The following is a 19,433-nucleotide window of genomic DNA, read 5'->3' on the forward strand; positions in this document are numbered from 1 at the left end:
TTGGAATTTCCAAGGCGACACTTGCTAGGTGACGCTTTTTATTGGGAGTGGAGTTGCGGTCTATTGTATGCCTTTCTGCCTATACCACTTCTGCCCAGAGTGCTGAAGAAGATTCGGCGCGACCGGGCCTAAGTCATCCTTGTGGCTCCGAATTGGGCACAAAGATACTTTTATCCTGAGCTACTCAGCATGGCGATTGATCCCCCGATCCGACTGCCTCTTCGGGAGGATCTTCTGTCGCAGCAGCAGGGGACGTTCCTCTACCCGAACATGTCCAGCCTCCACCTCCATGCCTGGAGATTGAGCGGTGACAGTTGACAGCTTTCAATCTTCCTCCCGAAGTCTGTGATGTTATTCTGGCAGCCAGGCGTCCCTCTACTAAAATGGCATATGCCTGCAGGCGGAGCAAGTTTGTAGCATGGTGCACAGCTAAGTCTGTGGATCCTCTTTTGCCCGTCTTTCAAAAGTCCTTCTGTTCCTTCTTTCTATGGCCCAGCAGGGCTCTGCTCTGGGCACTACCAAAGGTTATCTTTCGGCCATCTCCGCCTTTCTACGGCTTCCAGATCTGCCTTCTCTTTTTAAGTCTCCGGTTGTTAACTGTTTCCTGAAAGGCATTACGCACACGTTTCCTCCCGTGCCGTTCATTATGCCTCAATGGGACTTAAACCTTGTCTTAACATATCTGATGTGCGCTCCGTTCGAGCCCCTTCATAACTGTCCTTTGCGTCCTCTCACTCTCAAGACTGCTTTCCTGGTAGCCATCACCTCTGTCAGACGATTGAGTGAGCTCTAGGCTCTTTCTTCCAAACCTCCTTTCCTTTCTGTTCATCCGGACAAGGTGGTTTTAAGGACCCGTTCTTCTTTCTTGCCAAAGGCCTTCCACATCGGGCAGACCATCACTTTGCCCACTTTCTTTCCGCCTCTGAATCCTTCAACAGAGGAAGAGAGGCTCCACTGTCTGGACCCAAAACGTGCGCTCTCGTTCTATCTGAAACGCACGCGACAGTTCCGGGTGGATGACCCGTTCTTTGTTGGCTACGTGGGCGCCATGAAAGGCCGAGCCATGCACAAACTGACCGTCTCTCGTGGGTCGTTCTGTGCATCAAAGCTTGTTACTCGTTGGCTAAGAAAGAGCCTCCTGTGGGGCTGCGGGCCCATTCTACCAGGGTGACTGCAGCCACTACTGCCTTGGGACGCGGCGTTCCCTTGCAGGACATTTGTCACACAGCCTTTTGGGCCTCGCTGCACACGTTTACCAAGGATTACTGCCTTGACAGTCCAGTCCGGAGAGACGGCTTCTTTGGCCGTTTCGGTTCTCTGTGACTTTCTGGCGTAATCTTGTTCGCAGACCCACCTCCAGGGTTGGTATTGCTGGGGTATCTATTCTAAGGTAAGGAATCGATCACTAACGTGTCTCTTTCAGATGCACAAGATACTACTTGTGTAACAATATATCTGTAAGAGACATTAGTTAGTGATAGATACCTTACCGCCCCGCCCATCCTCCCCGTTCTGCGAACTGATTTCTAGGGTTAAGGTCATCCCTTTTAGGGCCCTAGTTTCATGGCACCAATGGTCAGTTTCTTGCATGGCTTTGCGTTCCTGGCGCGGAAAGTCATGCACAGAACTGACGTCAGCGCGCATGGTTGGTGCTTAAGTAGTCTCCGTGACGTCGTCTCGGCGCGTACGACACCAGTGATAAGCACAGGGTCGCACAACGCCACCTACTGACGCGCAGAGGTACTGCTAGCAAACTTTCCGGATCCATTCTGACGTCTGGAGATATTCTAAGGTAAGGAATCTATCACTAACTAATGTCTCTTACAGATATATCGTTACACAAGTAGTAACTTGTGCACCTATCTTTCATTAGCCAGCCTTCCAAGGGGCTGCAGGGGAAAAACCTTGAAGCGGTAGTTGTTGCATTATAGCCTATTTATATTGCTCATGCATGGCACTCATTTATACATGAAGATTTATCTGATATATATATTTTTTGCCAGGTTGTTGTTGTAGAAGATGCTTCCCCAGTGAAATGCCCAATAACAACAAAGTTGATATTGGATGAAGATCCAGAAACTAAGGAACCATTAGTTCAAGTTCACAGACACATGGTTACTAAGCTGAAACCTCATCAAGTGGATGGTAAGCACAATCTGACAAAACTGTGGCTCTATTATGCATACATAATATTTTGTTATAAGTGTGATACGTCGCTTGCATTGCACAATATTAAACAAAGACTTCAGTTCAGGTATGGAAAATACTGCAATGTATAAGGACTTTGAGTGCAGCCTTTAAATTCAACACCTCAACTGATCTCAGTAAAGTCTTGATCTCTGCAGAACCTCATTTCCTTTGTGAAATCCAACTTGAAAAAACTAATGTTACTCTGACATGAGTGGAAACCTGAGACAGATTAAGTGTTGAGAGTGGTTTTCTGTACAGTATTCTCATTTAAGAAGATACTGTCTTCCATTCTCGGTTGTTGTGCTTCATCATTGTGTGTAGAATCATATGACACGGGTGGTCTCACCTAAATTTCAAGGTAGTTATTCTAGTTAGGTGGCCAGTTGGAGGTACAGGGGTGTAGAATGTAAAGGTCCTTATCAAGGTGACTGGTTACGTATTGAAATCTGATAAAGACTGTTAGTTGTAGATTTCTTACCTTAGAATTTCCCCCAGGCGTCATTATCCAGGATTCAATCTTTCATAGATTCACATGCTTGTATCTTCCCCGTGGTCACGGTGGGAGTCTCCCGGTTAAAGAATAACCATAGCATTAGAAGAAAAACTGCCTGGAAACCATAGAGTAGTGAAACAATAGGTAACCTCTCCTCCTCATTATGTGGCCCAAACTACAGCCAATCAGCTGCCAGCAGCAGCCTACACCATTCCCAGCAGAGCCACCATACCTCAGATTTCCAACCGCCTTCGTGTGAGAACAGTCTCCCTGAGCTCAGCTCAGTTTTTCTCTCTACTGAACTTTTGACCTTCTACAGTTGGAAGTAAGATACTGATTTTTGTCAAGATTATTTCATTAAAAATGTCTGAAGGCTCCAAGAAGAGACTTTTGAGAGCTTGCAAGTCCTGTGGCAAGGCCAGATTATTTTCTGAGGACCCACATAAGGAATGCTTGTACTGCTTGTACCCCAAGCATGTTCCTAAGGACTGCAAATATTGCCGGACCTTCTCTGCCAACACCCTTAAGGATAGAGAAGCTTGTCTCTTGTTATGGCTTCAAAAGAGAAAATCTACAGACTCAGAGTCTGAGGGGGAAGCCAAAGGACACACCTCTAAAAAACATGAGAGAGTCCTCGGAGGAAAAAGGAGATTTAAAAAGACAGAAAGGTGGAAAAATCAAAGATGGTGAACCGTCTTCATCTCTTCCTCCTACTCCTCTCAAGCCTACCTCAGAAAAGAAGGCTCCATCGTCGTTACCGTCGACGAAATCTGCTGTAATTCCAGTCAGATCGCCGACGAAGCCGTCGACGGCCACGACGACGATCTCGTCGTAGACTACGACGACAATCTCGACTACGACCGCTTCGTCAACATCGATGACGACTCCGTCGACGGTGAGTGCCAGACCTTCGTCGACCGCAAGACCTTAGTCGACGACCGTCCCGTCGACGACACAATTAGTGGTCCAGTTGACGACGAGAAAATGGTCGACGATGCCTACAATTGGATCTCCAACGATGATGACATCAACCTACATCTCGATAAAAAGGATTGCTCCGTCGACGGGCTCGTCGGCGAGCAAAAAAGGAGTTTTCTACTCCGAAGATTTCCCCTCTTCTTCCATCTACCATACTGGATTGCCAGGAATCTGAGGAGGAAGGACCCTATGGAGTTGCCTATAGTCCATCACAACTTCATATTAAGAATCAGGACTCGGAAGAGGAAGACTTCCAAGAGGTTCAAGAGCATTTCTCTTTTAAAGATAGCCCTGTAAGAGTCCCGAAGCGGTATGAGTCCTTCCATCAAGCTTATCACTACGAGGATGAAGAGGAAGTGAATCCACCTGTTCAGGAAGAGGCTCTATCAGTGCCTGTATCTTTGATATCAGACTTGAGGCACATGATTGACAATTATTACCGTCGTTTTCCGGAATATAATGTTCCGGCCTCTACTACGGCTTCTGCAAATGTTTCTCAGCCTGTGAGAGAAACACCTATTCAGTCACCTCCTCCAGTTCAACATACGGACGTAACAAAAGTTATTACAATTCGAGACGATTTAACCAATTCAGATCATGACGATCAAGCTGAGGAAGGAGAAATTCCTCAAGATGATGTGGTTGGGGATGAATGGGACCAGTATATTGTTCCAACTTTCCCGGTGTCACCGTTACCGCAAGCAAGTTCTCCGCCAGTGGATATAGCCAGCTTTCATGATCTGATTGTAAAGACTGCGAAGAGATTTCAACTTACTGTGCCGGTTAAGGAAAGTGATTGCTTTATTTATGACTTCAAAGAGTCTGCTAGGAAGTCCATAAGAGCTATCCCAATTATTCAGCATATCTGGGACGAAGGAATCAAGCTGATGAAAAATCCGGCTTCAGTTCCAGCTTCAATACCTAAGCTGGATGAGAAATACCGCGCTCCAGAAACGGCTCCGGCATGTCTTATCGGTCATCCTCGTCCGGAGTCGGTTGTGACCCAAGCAGCGCAAAAGCGCTACAAAAATACGATGCAAACATGCATGGCACCTCCTGATAAGGAGGGCAAGAGAATAGACGGTATAGGCAAACGCTTTGCAGTCATGGCAGCAGCATCAATCAAAGCGGCTAACGCAATGGCACTTCTGAGACGATTTAATAGACAGATGTGGTCTGACATCGCGCCAATCCTGTCGCATCTCCCGGAGGATAAGAAGGAGGAAGCAAATACGATTTTGCAGGATGGAGCCAAGGCAACGTCTGAGTCCATAGACGTAGCAATGGACATAGCGTCTATAGCTTTCCGTCAGATGGCTGGAGCGGTGACCCTACGGAGACAGGGGTGACTCAAGTCAACCTCCTTTAGACCTGAAGTCCAGTCTAAAATCTTGGACATGCCTCTTTGGCAAACATATTGACGAGGCATTCCAAGGAATAAAAGCAGATACCGATACTGCTAGATCTTTGGGATCGTTGCAGCTAGGCCGTTACCAGTCTTTTCGCGGCAGAGGATCCAGAGGTCATTTTCAGCAACGCTCCTTATCAATCTAATAGGTACCAACCGTACAATCAGCAGGGGCACCGTCAATACTCCCCAAACCAGCAGTATCGATCCTCGAATACTATTTTTCAACAACCAGGAAGGAGAAAATCTGCTGCCAGAGGAAAGCAAGACTCTGGTCGCAGACAGTGATGTTCTTCAGGCGCCTCAGACACCGTTTCAGATCGATCAGTGCCATTACCTCTCTCAATTTCTACCACATTGGCAGTCCATAACATCGGACAGATGGGTATTAGACATCATTACACAGGGTCACACCCTGGAGTTCTCACAAAAACCTCCAAATCGACCACCTCTGTAGGAAGGTAGATCCCTGACTATGGTTGCCCCCAACTTTTTGCCTGGTGTTTTGCTGGTTTTCTGACTTAGTTGACCTGGGGCCCTGCTATTCAGGACCCCAGGCCTACTGCTCTCTCTGTAAAATGGATTCCATGTACCTTAGGTACATATCTAAATTGGATACTGAGTCACCTTACCAGTCCCTGTACAGTGTACCTTAGGTACCCAGGGCATAGGTGTACCCAGGGCCTACCAGGGGCTGCAGCATGTATTATGCCACCCCTGGCTGGCCATCCAAATCTGACACAACTGGCTGCTTGACAGCTGGGGCAAGGTGGTGTAATCACCCTTTGCTTTAGATATAGTATACCTATATCTAACCCTAAAAATGGACACACAGATCTCCTATCAGTCACTCCTATGGCAGGCCTTAACAATCCTGAAGGCAGAGTGCTTGGAATCGTGTGAGATGGTGCTCTGGCATGAGCTGAGCCTGTCTGCGGCTTTCGGGATCCATCCCTTAGCCGTTTCCATGATATCGCATACCATATACTCTTAAGTGCATTATAATCCTCGCGGTTATATGCCAACTCTGGTATCGCTTTATCAAAACATGTCGAGTAAGGTGTCATACGAATTGGAATACTAACCCCTCGCCAATTCTGGCGACGGGGTTAGCATTCCACCCTTCTAGAGGGACACGACATGTATGTAACCCCTAACCCCGGTTAAAGTCAAACAGAGCCTCAGCTCCACAAAATGGATGCTGCCACCGAGACACAAGTCTGCCCTCCTGCTGCTGGGAGTCCTCCCAGAGCAGGAGATAAGGACAAAGGGTTTCCTGCCAGGGGCGGTGCCAGCACCGTCCCAGACAGGGTTTTGTGTATTGTAGGTAGGCAGGGCTTCAGAGGAAGGTGACTGCACGTGGCACCCCGGTGCTCACTGTGCATAGGCTGGCTGGAACCAGTTCCAGGGTCACTCCAGACCCTGTGCTGGGGAAAAGCCCGCCAAGGAAGTGGGTGTAACCACCCCCCTCCTAGTCCCACCCCTAGGGCAGGACTTAGTCGCGTGCCAGCCCCTTTTTACAGGATAAAGGTAGGAACTGGCCCCCTTCCAAATCAGATCATCTTTGAATCCTGAAGCTACTTTCCACGAAAGGAACTCAAGACTTCTTCCTAAGATTTCTCCCTTGTGACTAAGGAGTAGTCACCCTGCATCCGCAGGCACCATCTTAAGAACACTGCGGTCTGCTGCAAGTCTCTCCTCCGGATCAAGACTGCCCAGCTCGACGAGAACCGGCTTCCCTGGCACCTCTGGCCTCTACCTGCATCATCAGTCACGCTGAGATTCGTGGGTGTGACGAGACCTCGAGGGACCGGCCATCTTCAAGACTGCACGACTTCTTTCCAGCAAGCCCGCCGAGTAATTTCCTGGTGAGTGCTTTGGGGTCCGAGAAGCCCCGACCCTGAGCAGCTCCAGCACCGAAGTGCAGCCTCCCAGCATCTCCACGATCTGCGTGGGGCCCTTCTGCTTTTTGCTGCTCACCGCGTTGTTTGGCTACTAGCCCGCTGGCTTGTGGCCTTCTGAACGACGCCCGACGACATTTCTGCTGCTGGTCTGGTTGCTCCAGGCTGGCCCTTGCTCCCTTCCAAAAGAGGAGCACCCCGGACCCTCCTGGTCCACTCAAGACGCCATTTTGAGTCCACCGCGTGGGCTTGAATTAGCCAAGGCTTGTTGCCCAATCCTGGGTAACTTCGACGCCGACAGCTTCATCCATCGTGGGACAGCTCGCCTCTCCATCCTGGTCGCCGACAACGCCTCCTGGTCCGTGAGATCTGCAGAGCCAGCGTCGCCCACTCACCTGACTGCGGTGACTTCGCCCGGTGCCATCCTGGTGCCCACTTAATCACTGGCTAGTGATTCAAGAACTTGGTCCCCTCTGCTTTCAGGTTTTCTTCTTCCTTGATCCAGGCTTGGATCCATCAAACTTTTCTTCACTGGTCGCCTGCCAGCAACTTCCTTCTTCCAGGCTCCTGGTCCGGCAACGAGATTCCCGACGTCTTTTCAGACCTATGCAGCTGCAGCCCCTGGGCTAGGTAACTTCGGCACTTCGGTGTCCCAGCATAGCCTCACTATCCTAGGGTCAGGATCCACTGTCGTTTTCTTTCTACCAGGTCGGGTTCGCCCGTGAACACTAACTTTGCCTTTACTAGCTTCCATAGACTTTGTCCCGCATCCCGCGTGAGAGTGCACACTCTGCACCCGAGTCCCCTAGGTCTCCTAGAAGTAATCTAACGATTCCCTAGTTAAGTCCTAGCGATTCCAAAGCCTATTAGTACTGTACTTACCTGCTAGTAATTTCGCATTCCACTTTTAGAATATATGGTTTTTCGTGCCCCTCGGGCATTTGTGTATAACGTGCTAACTTAAGTATTTTCGTAAGAGTTTTGTTGTGTGCCTAGCACCCTGTCCTCATAAAGAGTACAGGGTTGTTGTAATTCTAATAAATACATTGTTTATTTTCATAACACTTGTGTGGTGTCCTTTCAATGGGTGTTCAAGGGGTAATGTGATGGTAAAACAGCTGGCTTAACACGCCCTCTAGAGTCTTAGCCTTAGACTGCTCGTATCCATGCTACTAGGATAGCTGGTCTATAAGGTTGACTTACAACCAATCATCAATAAGGGTTGTTTGGACTGATATATAGTGATCACTAGAATAGTGAACACTGCACATCAGGCCAACTTCTCACAACCTCTTTGCAGAGTTCAACAACATCTTGCAGCACTCAAAGCAGAGGTTTTATCCCTCATATTGAAAGGGGTGATAGAAGAAGTCCCATCAGGTCAGCAAGTGACCGGCTTCTATTGGCACTTCTTCCTAATAAAGAAGAGACAATCTTCCAAATGGAGGCAGGTACTGGACCTCAGAGATCTGAACGAATACATAAAGAAAATCTCATTCCGCATGCTGTCCCTACAGGAAATGCTTCTCTTACTTCGCAAGGGAGACTACATGGTCTCCTTAGACCTGTTGGACGCATACTTTTATATTCCGGTCCATAAAAAGCACAAAAAGTATCTTCGATTCATGGTGGCGTCATTACCAGTTCAAAGTGTTTCCCCTCGGCCTGAAGTCTGCCCCCAGAGTTTTCACAAAATGCATGGCTCCGATAGCTGCACATCCAAGGCAGCAAGGTCTCCAAATGTTTCCCTATTTGGACGACTGGTTGATAAAAGGACCATCGTACCAAGCAACGCAAGAGTCTTTACAGATCTTTATGGACCTCTTTCAAAGATTAGGCCTTCGGATAAACAAAGAAAAATCATTTCTTCTCCTGACACGTTCACTACAATTCCTCAGAGCAATATTAAAAACTCAGGAAGTAAAAGCGTTTACATCAGAGGAACGCGTAATGAAAATCCTACATCTGACCGCATGTCTTGCATCAAAAAAGTCCACTTCCATCAGGATCTTCAAATCATTACTGGGAATGATGTCCTCTTGTATCCCATTGATTCCCAACTGCCGGTTACATATGAGACCGCTGCAAGAGGCCCTGGACAAACAATGGGTTCAAGCTCTAGGTTCCTTCGACGACAAGTTGGTCATAACCTGTCAAATCAAACGAGCAATGTCATGGTGGGGTATCAGGAGCAACCTGACAAAAAGGCCTGTTATTCGAACCTCAATCTCCAAGTTACGTCATGACATCAGACGCTTCATTGCGAGGTTGGGGAGCACACCTGCAAGACCTAGAGATTCAAGGCCTTTGGTCTCCTCAAGAGGCAAAACTTCACATCAATCTCTTGGAATTAAAAGCTGTTTGCCTGGGCCTCCTTTCTTCCCAGAATTCAAGGTTCTTCGGTCTTCGTAAGGACAGACAGCACTACTTCAATGTTCTACCTTTGAAAGCAGGGGGGCACAAGCACACAAAATTTGGACTTGGCTTCTTCGCCAAAACATAGCTCTGCAAGTGGAGCATGTTCCAGGCATAGACAATACAAGAGCGGATCTTCTAAGCAGATCGTCCGACATCTGCCACGAGTGGGAGTTAAATCAAGACCAACTGAATCGGATCATCCAATTGTGGGGCAAACCAAGTTTGGACTTGTTTGCAACTCAGAGCAACACAAAATGCAAGCATTATGCCAGCAGATTCCCTCAGAAGGGTTCGAGAGGGAATGCTCTTCATCTACGATGGACAGGAATGTTCGCTTATGCCTTCCCTCCCTTTCCTCTAATTCCGAGAACATTGAGAAAGATGAGATCGGAACCTTGGCAAATAATTATAATAGCCCCACCCTGGCCAAGACAATTTTAGTATACAGAACTTATCCAATTGTCAGTGGAGCCACGGATACAGTTCCCAATAACCAAAACTTTTATTTCCATGAACAGAGGCCAAGTACTTAACCCACAATTGACTTCTCTAAAATTGTCGGCTTGGAACCTTTTGATCATGAATTCCAGTCACTAGATATCCCTCAGGAATGTTGTGAGATTTTGAAAAGTTCTGCAGCACTGTCTACTAACAAGACATACACTGCAAAATGGAAAGGATTCTGTAATTGGTGCCTTGCTCATAAGGTGCATCCCTTTTCTTCTCCACCTGAGCAAATCCTTCCTTACCTGCTGCAATTAGCCAGTTCAGGACTTTCGCATTCATCGATTAAAGTCCATTTAGCAGCAATATCCAGATATCGAAGATCTCCAGGATGTCCATCTCTTTGGTCTCTAAGACCAATTAAAGAATTCTTAAAAGCGTTATTTAGAAAGTTTTCTCCAATAAAACGTCCTCCACCTCCTTGGCAGCTCAACACGGTCTTGTCGCAACTCATGAAAGCACCTTTTGAGCCAATCCACAAATCAGAGTTGCAATTCCTGTCATGGAAAGTAGCGTTGCTCCTGGCACTCATATCAGCCAGGAGAGTCAGTGAAATTCAAGCCTTTTCAATACAAGATCCCTTTATACAATTCAGATCGGATAAGGTGCTGTTAAGAACTAATCCAAAATTTGTTCCTAAAATACCATCTTCCTTTCATCTAAATGAACCGGTGATTCTGCCTACATATTTCAAGAATCCATCTACAGCGGCAGAAAAAGCTCTCCATACTTTGGACATAGGCAGATGTCTAAAGTTCTACATTGAAAAGACAAAACCCTTTCTCAAATCAAACCAATTAAACTCAGGGCCTAGAAAAGGTTTGGCTCTTTCAAGATCCTCCATCTCTAGATAGATTGCATCCGCCATCGTCTTCTGTCAAGAGAAAGCAGGAAGACCTCTCGACACGAAAGTCCGTGCTCACGATACACGGAAAATGGCAACGTCATCTGCATTGCTCGCAGATGTATCCCTTCCAGACATATGCAGAGCAGCAACTTGGTCGAATGTTCATACATTCACCAAACATTACTGTCTGGACACCGCATGGAAAGCAGATGCAGCAGTGGGACCAGCAGTTCTGCGACATCTTTTTAAATAAGGTACATGTTTATAAATTTACAGTTTTCTGTAATGTTGTTTATGCACAAACATTTTTAATGACAAGTGGTCTTTCATGCCTTTTGATTCTTAATGAGTCTTTTAAAAAATAAATAAAAATAAAGCGTATGGCACACTGCCCTGAGAAACAAGCATTAGAAATGCAATCGGGCTCGGATTTATTTGAGTTTGAGCTAATGGCATTGGAAATGCCAATGTCTTTTTGCCATGTGTTATGGAGTGTCTGCATGTGGTGTGTAGTGGAAGTATGTTGGTTGAATTGTAATTTTACCAATGGTGGCATGCTCTGCTTTATATGAATATGTTTAAAAGTAAAGTGTACCATACTGCGATTGCCTGGTGGAAGGGTGCACTGACGGCTGGTGGGTGTGTGCTTGGTAAAAGCGTGCACAGATGGATGATGGTTGTTGGTGTTTGTGCATGGTGAAAGCATTCATTGACGGCTGGGGGGGTGTTGTTGTGTGTGTTGTTTTCTGTGTGCTGGTGAGTGTGTGGTGGTGAGTCTGTGGGGGTGAGCCTGGGGAGTGAGTGTGGTGGTGAGTGTGTTGTGTTGAGTGGTGACAAGTGTGTGGTGTTGAGAGACTGAGGTGTGTGGTTTGTGTGTGCGTTATGTGTGTGTGGTGTATGTGTGTGGTGTTTTCTGCACACTCACACACTGCCCCTACACATTCACACACTGCTCACCCGCACACTCCCAATGTCACCCTGCATAGTCGCACACTGTTTACCCTGCACACTCATTCTGCACACTCACACAATGTGCACCCTGACACACTGTCTCTGCAGTCACTCCGCACTCACTGTCACTCCGCACTCACTGTCACTCCGCACTCACTGTCACTCCGCACTCACTGTCACTCCGCACTCACTGTCACTCCGCACTCACTGTCACTCCGCACTCACTGTCACTCCGCACTCACTGTCACTCCGCACTCACTGTCACTCCGCACTCACTGTCACTCCGCACTCACTGTCACTCCGCACTCACTGTCACTCCGCACTCACTGTCACTCCGCACTCACTGTCACTCCGCACTCACTGTCACTCCGCACTCACTGTCACTCTGCACTCACTGTCACTCTGCACTCACTGTCACTCTGCACTCACTGTCACTCTGCACTCACTGTCACTCTGCACTCACTGTCACTCTGCACTCACTGTCACTCTGCACTCACTGTCACTCTGCACTCACTGTCACTCTGCACTCACTGTCACTCTGCACTCACTGTCACTCTGCACTCACTGTCACTCTGCACACACTGTCACTCTGCACACACTGTCACTCTGCACACACTGTCACTCTGCACACACTGTCACTCTGCACACACTGTCACTCTGCACACACTGTCACTCTGCACACACTGTCACTCTGCACTCACTGTCACTCTGCACTCACTGTCACTCTGCTGTCACTCTGCACTCACTGTCACTCTGCACTCACTGTCACTCTGCACTCACTGTCACTCTGCACTCACTCTGCACTCACTCTGCACTCACTCTACAGTCACTCTACAGTCACTCTACAGTCACTCTGCACTCACTGTCACTCTGCACTCACTGTCACTCTGCACTCACTGTCACTCTGCACTCACTGTCACTCTGCACTCACTCTGCACTCACTCTACAGTCACTCTGCACTCACTGTCACTCTGCACTCAGTCACTCACTGTCACTCTGCACTCACTCTGCACTCACTCTACAGTCACTCTACAGTCACTCTGCACTCACTGTCACTCTGCACTCACTGTCACTCTGCACTCACTGTCACTCTGCACTCACTGTCACTCTGCACTCACTGTCACTCTGCACTCACTGTCACTCTGCACTCACTGTCACTCTGCACTCACTGCCACTCTGCACTCACTGCCACTCTGCACTCACTGCCACTCTGCACTCACTGCCACTCTGCACTCACTGCCACTCTGCACTCACTGCCACTCTGCACTCACTGCCACTCTGCACTCACTGCCACTCTGCACTCACTGTCACTCTGCACTCACTCTGCACTCACTCTGCACTCACTGTCACTCTGCTGTCACTCTGCACTCACTGTCACTCTGCACTCACTGTCACTCTGCACTCACTGTCACTCTGCACTCACTGTCACTCTGCACTCAGTCTGCACTCACTGTCACTCTGCACTCAGTCTGCACTCACTGTCACTCTGCACTCAGTCTGCACTCACTGTCACTCTGCACTCAGTCTGCACTCACTGTCACTCTGCACTCAGTCTGCACTCACTGTCACTCTGCACTCAGTCTGCACTCACTGTCACTCTGCACTCAGTCTGCACTCACTGTCACTCTGCACTCAGTCTGCACTCACTGTCACTCTGCACTCAGTCTGCACTCACTGCCACTCTGCACTCAGTCTGCACTCACTGCCACTCTGCACTCTCAAACTGCACTCTCAAACTGCACTCTCAAACTGCACTCTCAAACTGCACTCTCAAACTGCACTCTCAAACTGCACTCACTGTCACTCTGCACTCAGTCTGCACTCACTGCCACTCTGCACTCAGTCTGCACTCACTGCCACTCTGCACTCAGTCTGCACTCACTGCCACTCTGCACTCTCAAACTGCACTCTCAAACTGCACTCTCAAACTGCACTCTCAAACTGCACTCTCAAACTGCACTCTCAAACTGCACTCTCAATCTGCACTCTCAATCTGCACTCTCAATCTGCACTCTCAATCTGCACTCTCAATCTGCACTCTCAATCTGCACTCTCAAACTGCAATCTGCACTCTCAAACTGCAATCTGCACTCTCAAACTGCAATCTGCACTCTCAAACTGCAATCTGCACTCTCAAACTGCACTCTCAATCTGCACTCTCAATCTGCACTCTCAATCTGCACTCTCAATCTGCACTCTCAATCTGCACTCTCAATCTGCACTCTCAATCTGCACTCTCAATCTGCACTCTCAAACTGCACTCTCAAACTGCACTCTCAAACTGCACTCTCAACTCTCAAACTGCACACTCAAACTGCACTCTCAAACTGCACTCTCAAACTGCACTCTCAAACTGCACTCTCAAACTGCACTCTCAAACTGCACTCTCAAACTGCACTCTCAAACTGCACTCTCAAACTGCACTCTCAGTCTGCACTCTCAATCTGCACTCTCAATCTGCACTCTCAATCTGCACTCTCAATCTGCACTCTCAATCTGCACTCTCAACTCTCAATCTGCACTCTCAATCTGCACTCTCAACTCTCAATCTGCACTCTGCACTATCAAACTGCACTCTGCACTCTCAAACTGCAGTCTGCACTCTGAAACTGCACTCTGAAACTGCACTCTGAAACTGCACTCTGAAACTGCACTCTCAACTCTCAAACTGCACTCACAACTCTCAATGTGCACTCTCAACTCTCAATCTGCACTCTGCACTCTCAATCTGCACTCTCAAACTGCACTCTCAAACTGCACTCTCAAACTGCACTCTCAAACTGCACTCTCAATCTGCACTCTCAAACTGCTCTCAAACTGCTCTCAACCTGCACTCTCAAACTGCACTCTCAACTCTCAATCTGCACTCTCAACTCTCAATCTGCACTCACAACTCTCATGCTGCACTCACAACTCTCATGCTGCACTCTCAATCTGCACTCACAACTCTCAATCTGCACTCTGCACTATCAAACTGCACTCTCAAACTGCAGTCTGCACTCTGAAACTGCACTCTGAAACTGCACTCTGAAACTGCACTCTCAACTCTCAAACTGCACTCACAACTCTCAATGTGCACTCTGCACTCTCAATCTGCACTCTCAAACTGCACTCTCAAACTGCACTCAATCTGCACTCTCAAACTGCTCTCAAACTGCTCTCAAACTGCTCTCAACCTGCACTCTCAACCTGCACTCTCAAACTGCACTCTCAAACTGCACTCTCAACTCTCAATCTGCACTCACAACTCTCATGCTGCACTCACAACTCTCATGCTGCACTCTCAAACTGCACTCTCAACTCTCAATGTGCACTCGCAACTCTCAATGTGCACTCTCAACTCTCAATCTGCACTCTGCACTTTCAATCTGCACTCTCAATCTGCACTCTCAAACTGCACTCTCAACTCTCAAACTGCACTCTCAAACTGCACTCTCAAACTGCACTCTCAAACTGCACTCTCAAACTGCACTCTCAAACTGCACTCTCAAACTGCACTCTCAAACTGCACTCTCAAACTGCACTCTCAATCTGCACTCTCAAACTGCACTCTCAAACTGCACTCTCAAACTGCACTCTCAAACTGCACTCTCAAACTGCACTCTCAAACTGCACTCTCAAACTGCACTCTCAAACTGCACTCTCAAACTGCACTCTCAAACTGCACTCTCAATCTGCACTCTCAATCTGCACTCTCAATCTGCACTCTCAATCTGCACTCTCAATCTGCACTCTCAAACTGCACTCTCAAACTGCACTCTCAAACTGCACTCTCAACTCTCAATCTGCACTCTCAACTCTCAAACTGCACTCTCAAACTGCACTCTCAAACTGCACTCTCAAACTGCACTCTCAAACTGCACTCTCAATCTGCACTCTCAATCTGCACTCTCAATCTGCACTCTCAATCTGCACTCTCAATCTGCACTCTCAATCTGCACTCTCACACTGCACTCTCACACTGCACTCTCAATCTGCACTCTCAATCTGCACTCTCAATCTGCACTCTCAATCTGCACTCTCAATCTGCACTCTCAATCTGCACTCTCAATCTGCACTCTCAATCTGCACTCTCACACTGCACTCTCACACTGCACTCTCACACTGCACTCTCACACTGCACTCTGATTCTGCACTCTGCACTCTCAATCAGTAATATTCAATGTTTTGATATCGTTTACTGCGTATTTGAGCTTGAATGTCACCATTTAACAATAACGAGTTGTAGTTTGTCAGACTTTCATAGTCTATGCCCTATTCAGTCCCCAAGAATGCTAAAATCTGTTAGTTATTTAATTAAAATTCTAGTAAATAACCTCATCTTTCAGTTCTTAATTAACCACCAAAGCCCCTTCTCCATTCACAGAAGAAGCTTAGTTGTGCTTCTTTTAATGTTTTTGCTGATGTGTGTACTACTTGCCCATGCACGTGGACTCTGGAGCACGAACCAAGAGAAGACGGTTTTCGCATGACTGCCTTTTGTGAGAAGGGAGGGCGAAAGATGTAATTGTGCTTTCTGTGTGGAAGCGTTTTAAAATGCAGACGGCACGAATTAAAATGTATGAAATATTTTAACACACAAAAATATATTTTATATTCTTCTTGAGCATGCCCCATTCCTTTGCTTACCTTCAGTAGCTTTACCGAAAAAAATGGAACCTGCAAGTTAACCTTAAAACATTCGTCATCAGTTATCTTTTAAAAGTTGGCTACTCGTGACTCCGCCAGCATGCCCTCTACAATGGAAAAACATATCCATACAGGTGAAGTGTACATTTCTTACCCAGCCTGTGAAATCTTGAAAGTGAAACCTTTCCAAACTACCTACTGGAAAAAAGTTGTCAGGTGACACATCAACAGCTAAAAGCATAGGTGTGTTCGTCCTAAGGTCACAACACATTGAATGTCGGAAAGAAAGCAATTTTGAACACTGTGTATTGTTTGCTGTAACAGTTCGATTATTTACATCTAGGTGCAGCCATCTGAAATGATCATTTGAAACGGTTATATCATGGTGGCGACTGGATATTGCCACTGTTTACTGGACGACCTCTCTTCGCAACCGCAAAGATTGTGTTCTAATCCTGTCTCTAATTTGTGCTTTCTCGCTCTCACCTCATCTTCCCAAATAATCCAGAACAATTTGCAAGTAAGAGATTTGTTTTGTATGCTGCTCCAACAAACCATGTGGGAGTGACGATGCCCGTGTACAGGGACACGTGATAAATACACACAGGAGGGTTGTCGTTCGATACTGGTGCTTCTCGTTTGCATGGCAGGTGGTAGGCAGGACGTTCCGAGCTTCGCCGATACGGATGAGGGAGGGGGCCGTGGGCCCCCGTGTCTTGCTGTCTCAGCGCCGGATGAGTGAGGCTAATGAAGCCCTTTCCCGGCCTGGCATGCAGCAGCTGCGCGCAGAGCGCTGCTGAATGGTGAACGCGCCCGGCCATCTGGATTCACTTACGGAGGCACCCTGACAGCTCCTAATTATAATTAATGTACTTCTGTGCGCGCACACGCACAAAAAATGCCAAACATGGCGGACGAAAACTACATTTAGCCTATCACGTCAAGGCTACTACAAAGACACCACAGCGAAGACGAATCACTGGGCAGATGACATAAGACACTAAGGAATGTGTCTGGCCAAAGCCCTAGAGATACTTTTTTTTCTCTTTAACATTAGGAGCTCGAAGCTCCACCCACTTCGTGGGCGTAGGCCGCGCCCTAAAAAGGGGGTCTAGCCTAGAAACGTTCTTGCAAAAAGGACTATCTATTCTGATACAAGCATGTGAATCTATGAAAGATTGAATACTGGAGAAAAAACTAGTTACTTACACTATGGTTCTCCAGTATTATCTTTCATAGATTCACATGCGCCCGCCCACCTCCCCGTTTCTGCTAGGTAGACCACCTTTTATCTCTGGTTTTTCTTACAAAGCTCACTCTTGGGCTGTCGGAAATCTGAGGTATGGTGGCTCTGCTGGGAATGGTGTAGGCTGGTGCTGGCAGCTGTTTGGCTGTAGTGTGGGCCACATAATGAGGAGAAGAGGTTTATTTATTTATTTTCAAAGTTTTATATAGCGCGAACAAGATCTTTGCAGATATCAGAGCGCTTTACAGAAGCGAGGGGTAAGGGAAACAAGGGGGTGGTTAAGCAAACTTTTTGGGTACAAAATAGTAGTAGGTAGTGAGTAGCAAAATAGGATAGCAATCATATAAAACAAAAAGAACAGTTAGACAATCAGATAAGCAAATAATACAAAGTCGGTGCAACGTGTTCGATATATCCAAAAAGGAGTTCAAGTGAATTTAGCCATAAGGATGGCTTTTACTTCTTTCTTAAAAAATGCAGTGGAGGAGATAACCCTTGTTTCGGGAGGGAGTGCGTTCCAGATCCTGGGTGCCATTCCAGAGAAGGAGCGTTTATATGTTTTTTCCTTCCGGAATCTTCGTGGTTTCAGGAGGAGATTTTTTGTGCTTCTGGTGGATCTCGAGCCCCCTGATATAGCCAGCTTTTGAGTGAGGTAATTGTGTGACTTGTGGTGTACAGCCATGTGAGTCATACAAGCGATTTTCAGCTGTATCCTAGCTTCGAAAGGCAGCCAGTTCAGGGTTTTTAAGTCAGGGGATATATGCGAATGTTTTTTTGATCCAGTGAGAAGTCTTGCTGCAGCGTTCAAGGAGGCTCTTAGGGGTGCGGTTGTTGATAGGGGGAGTCCGCAGAGAGCGACGATTCCGTTGTCTATGCGTGGTATGACTAGGGCTTGTACTGCAGTTTAAAAGTCCTTAGCTGGGAGGAAGGGTTTAATTTTCCTCAGTGTTGATTTGGAAATTCGCTCCCTTAGTTGCTTTGCTGATATGCTGCTGCATGTTGAGATTGGTGTCAAGTGTGATGCCTAAGGATTTCGCGGAGTCCACGATAGTGGGTTGGACATTGAGTGCAGTTCGGTGCTTTAGCCAGGTTTGGGTGGTGGAGATTTTCGAAGGAGGTGAGATCAGAAGGAACTCAGTTTTCAGAGCATTTAGTTTGAGGTGATTATCGGCCAACCATGATTGGGTGTTTCTGAGCGTGGAGTTCAGAAGTTTGATGTCTTCCGGTGATTGTAGTTTGCGATAGAGTGGAGTGTCATCGGCGTACATGTGAAAGTGAACATTAGATGCTTGTAACAAAGTGTCGAGTGGTTCCATGATTAGATTGAACAAAGTTGGGGATAGGGAAGATCCTTGTGGGACGCCTAATGTTACAGGCACAGATGGGGATAACACGTTGTTGATCTTGAACTTTTGAGACCGGTTATGTAGAAAAGAGGTGAACCACTTGAGAACAGTCCCAGATAGACCCATTCTGGTGTTTAACAGCTCAAGTAGATTCTCATGTTTGACAGTGTCAAATGCTGACGAGAGATCAAGTAGGATGAGGAGGCACGTGTCGTTATGATCTAGGATTTGGAGTGCGTCATCAATTATGTGTGTCATAGCCGTTTCCGTATTGTGTCTTGCTCGGAAGCCTGACTGATGAGGGTTGAGGAGGTCAAACTGATCGATGTGTTTTGTCAGTTGGAGTTGTACGCATTACAAGTTACCTATTGTTTCACTACTCTATGGTTTCCAGGTAGTTTTTTAGGTTTTGCCTAGCCAATGCGTACGAAGTACGCATGCGCTAGCAAAATCTTATGTTTTTCTCTGTGGGGTCGGGTATCCGCCCCCTCCTCCCATTGGCTAGCTCCATAAATGGAGGCT

At 47.2% G+C, this 19,433-nt stretch overlaps 1 protein-coding gene across 1 annotated transcript in view; it reads left to right on the forward strand.

Moving 5' to 3' along the window:
- ATRX (ATRX chromatin remodeler) overlaps positions 1-19,433 on the forward strand; it is a 1,815,989-nt gene that overhangs the window by 803,452 nt on the left and 993,104 nt on the right. Inside the window, exon 18 of the mRNA XM_078688830.1 lies at positions 2,004-2,145. Within this exon, the coding sequence (XP_078544956.1) occupies positions 2,004-2,145 (142 nt within the window). The remainder of the gene's footprint in view (positions 1-2,003; positions 2,146-19,433) is intronic.

The sequence above is a fragment of the Lissotriton helveticus genome, chromosome 4_1 (assembly GCF_964261635.1).
Source record: "Lissotriton helveticus chromosome 4_1, aLisHel1.1, whole genome shotgun sequence".
Lineage (NCBI taxonomy): Eukaryota > Metazoa > Chordata > Amphibia > Caudata > Salamandridae > Lissotriton > Lissotriton helveticus.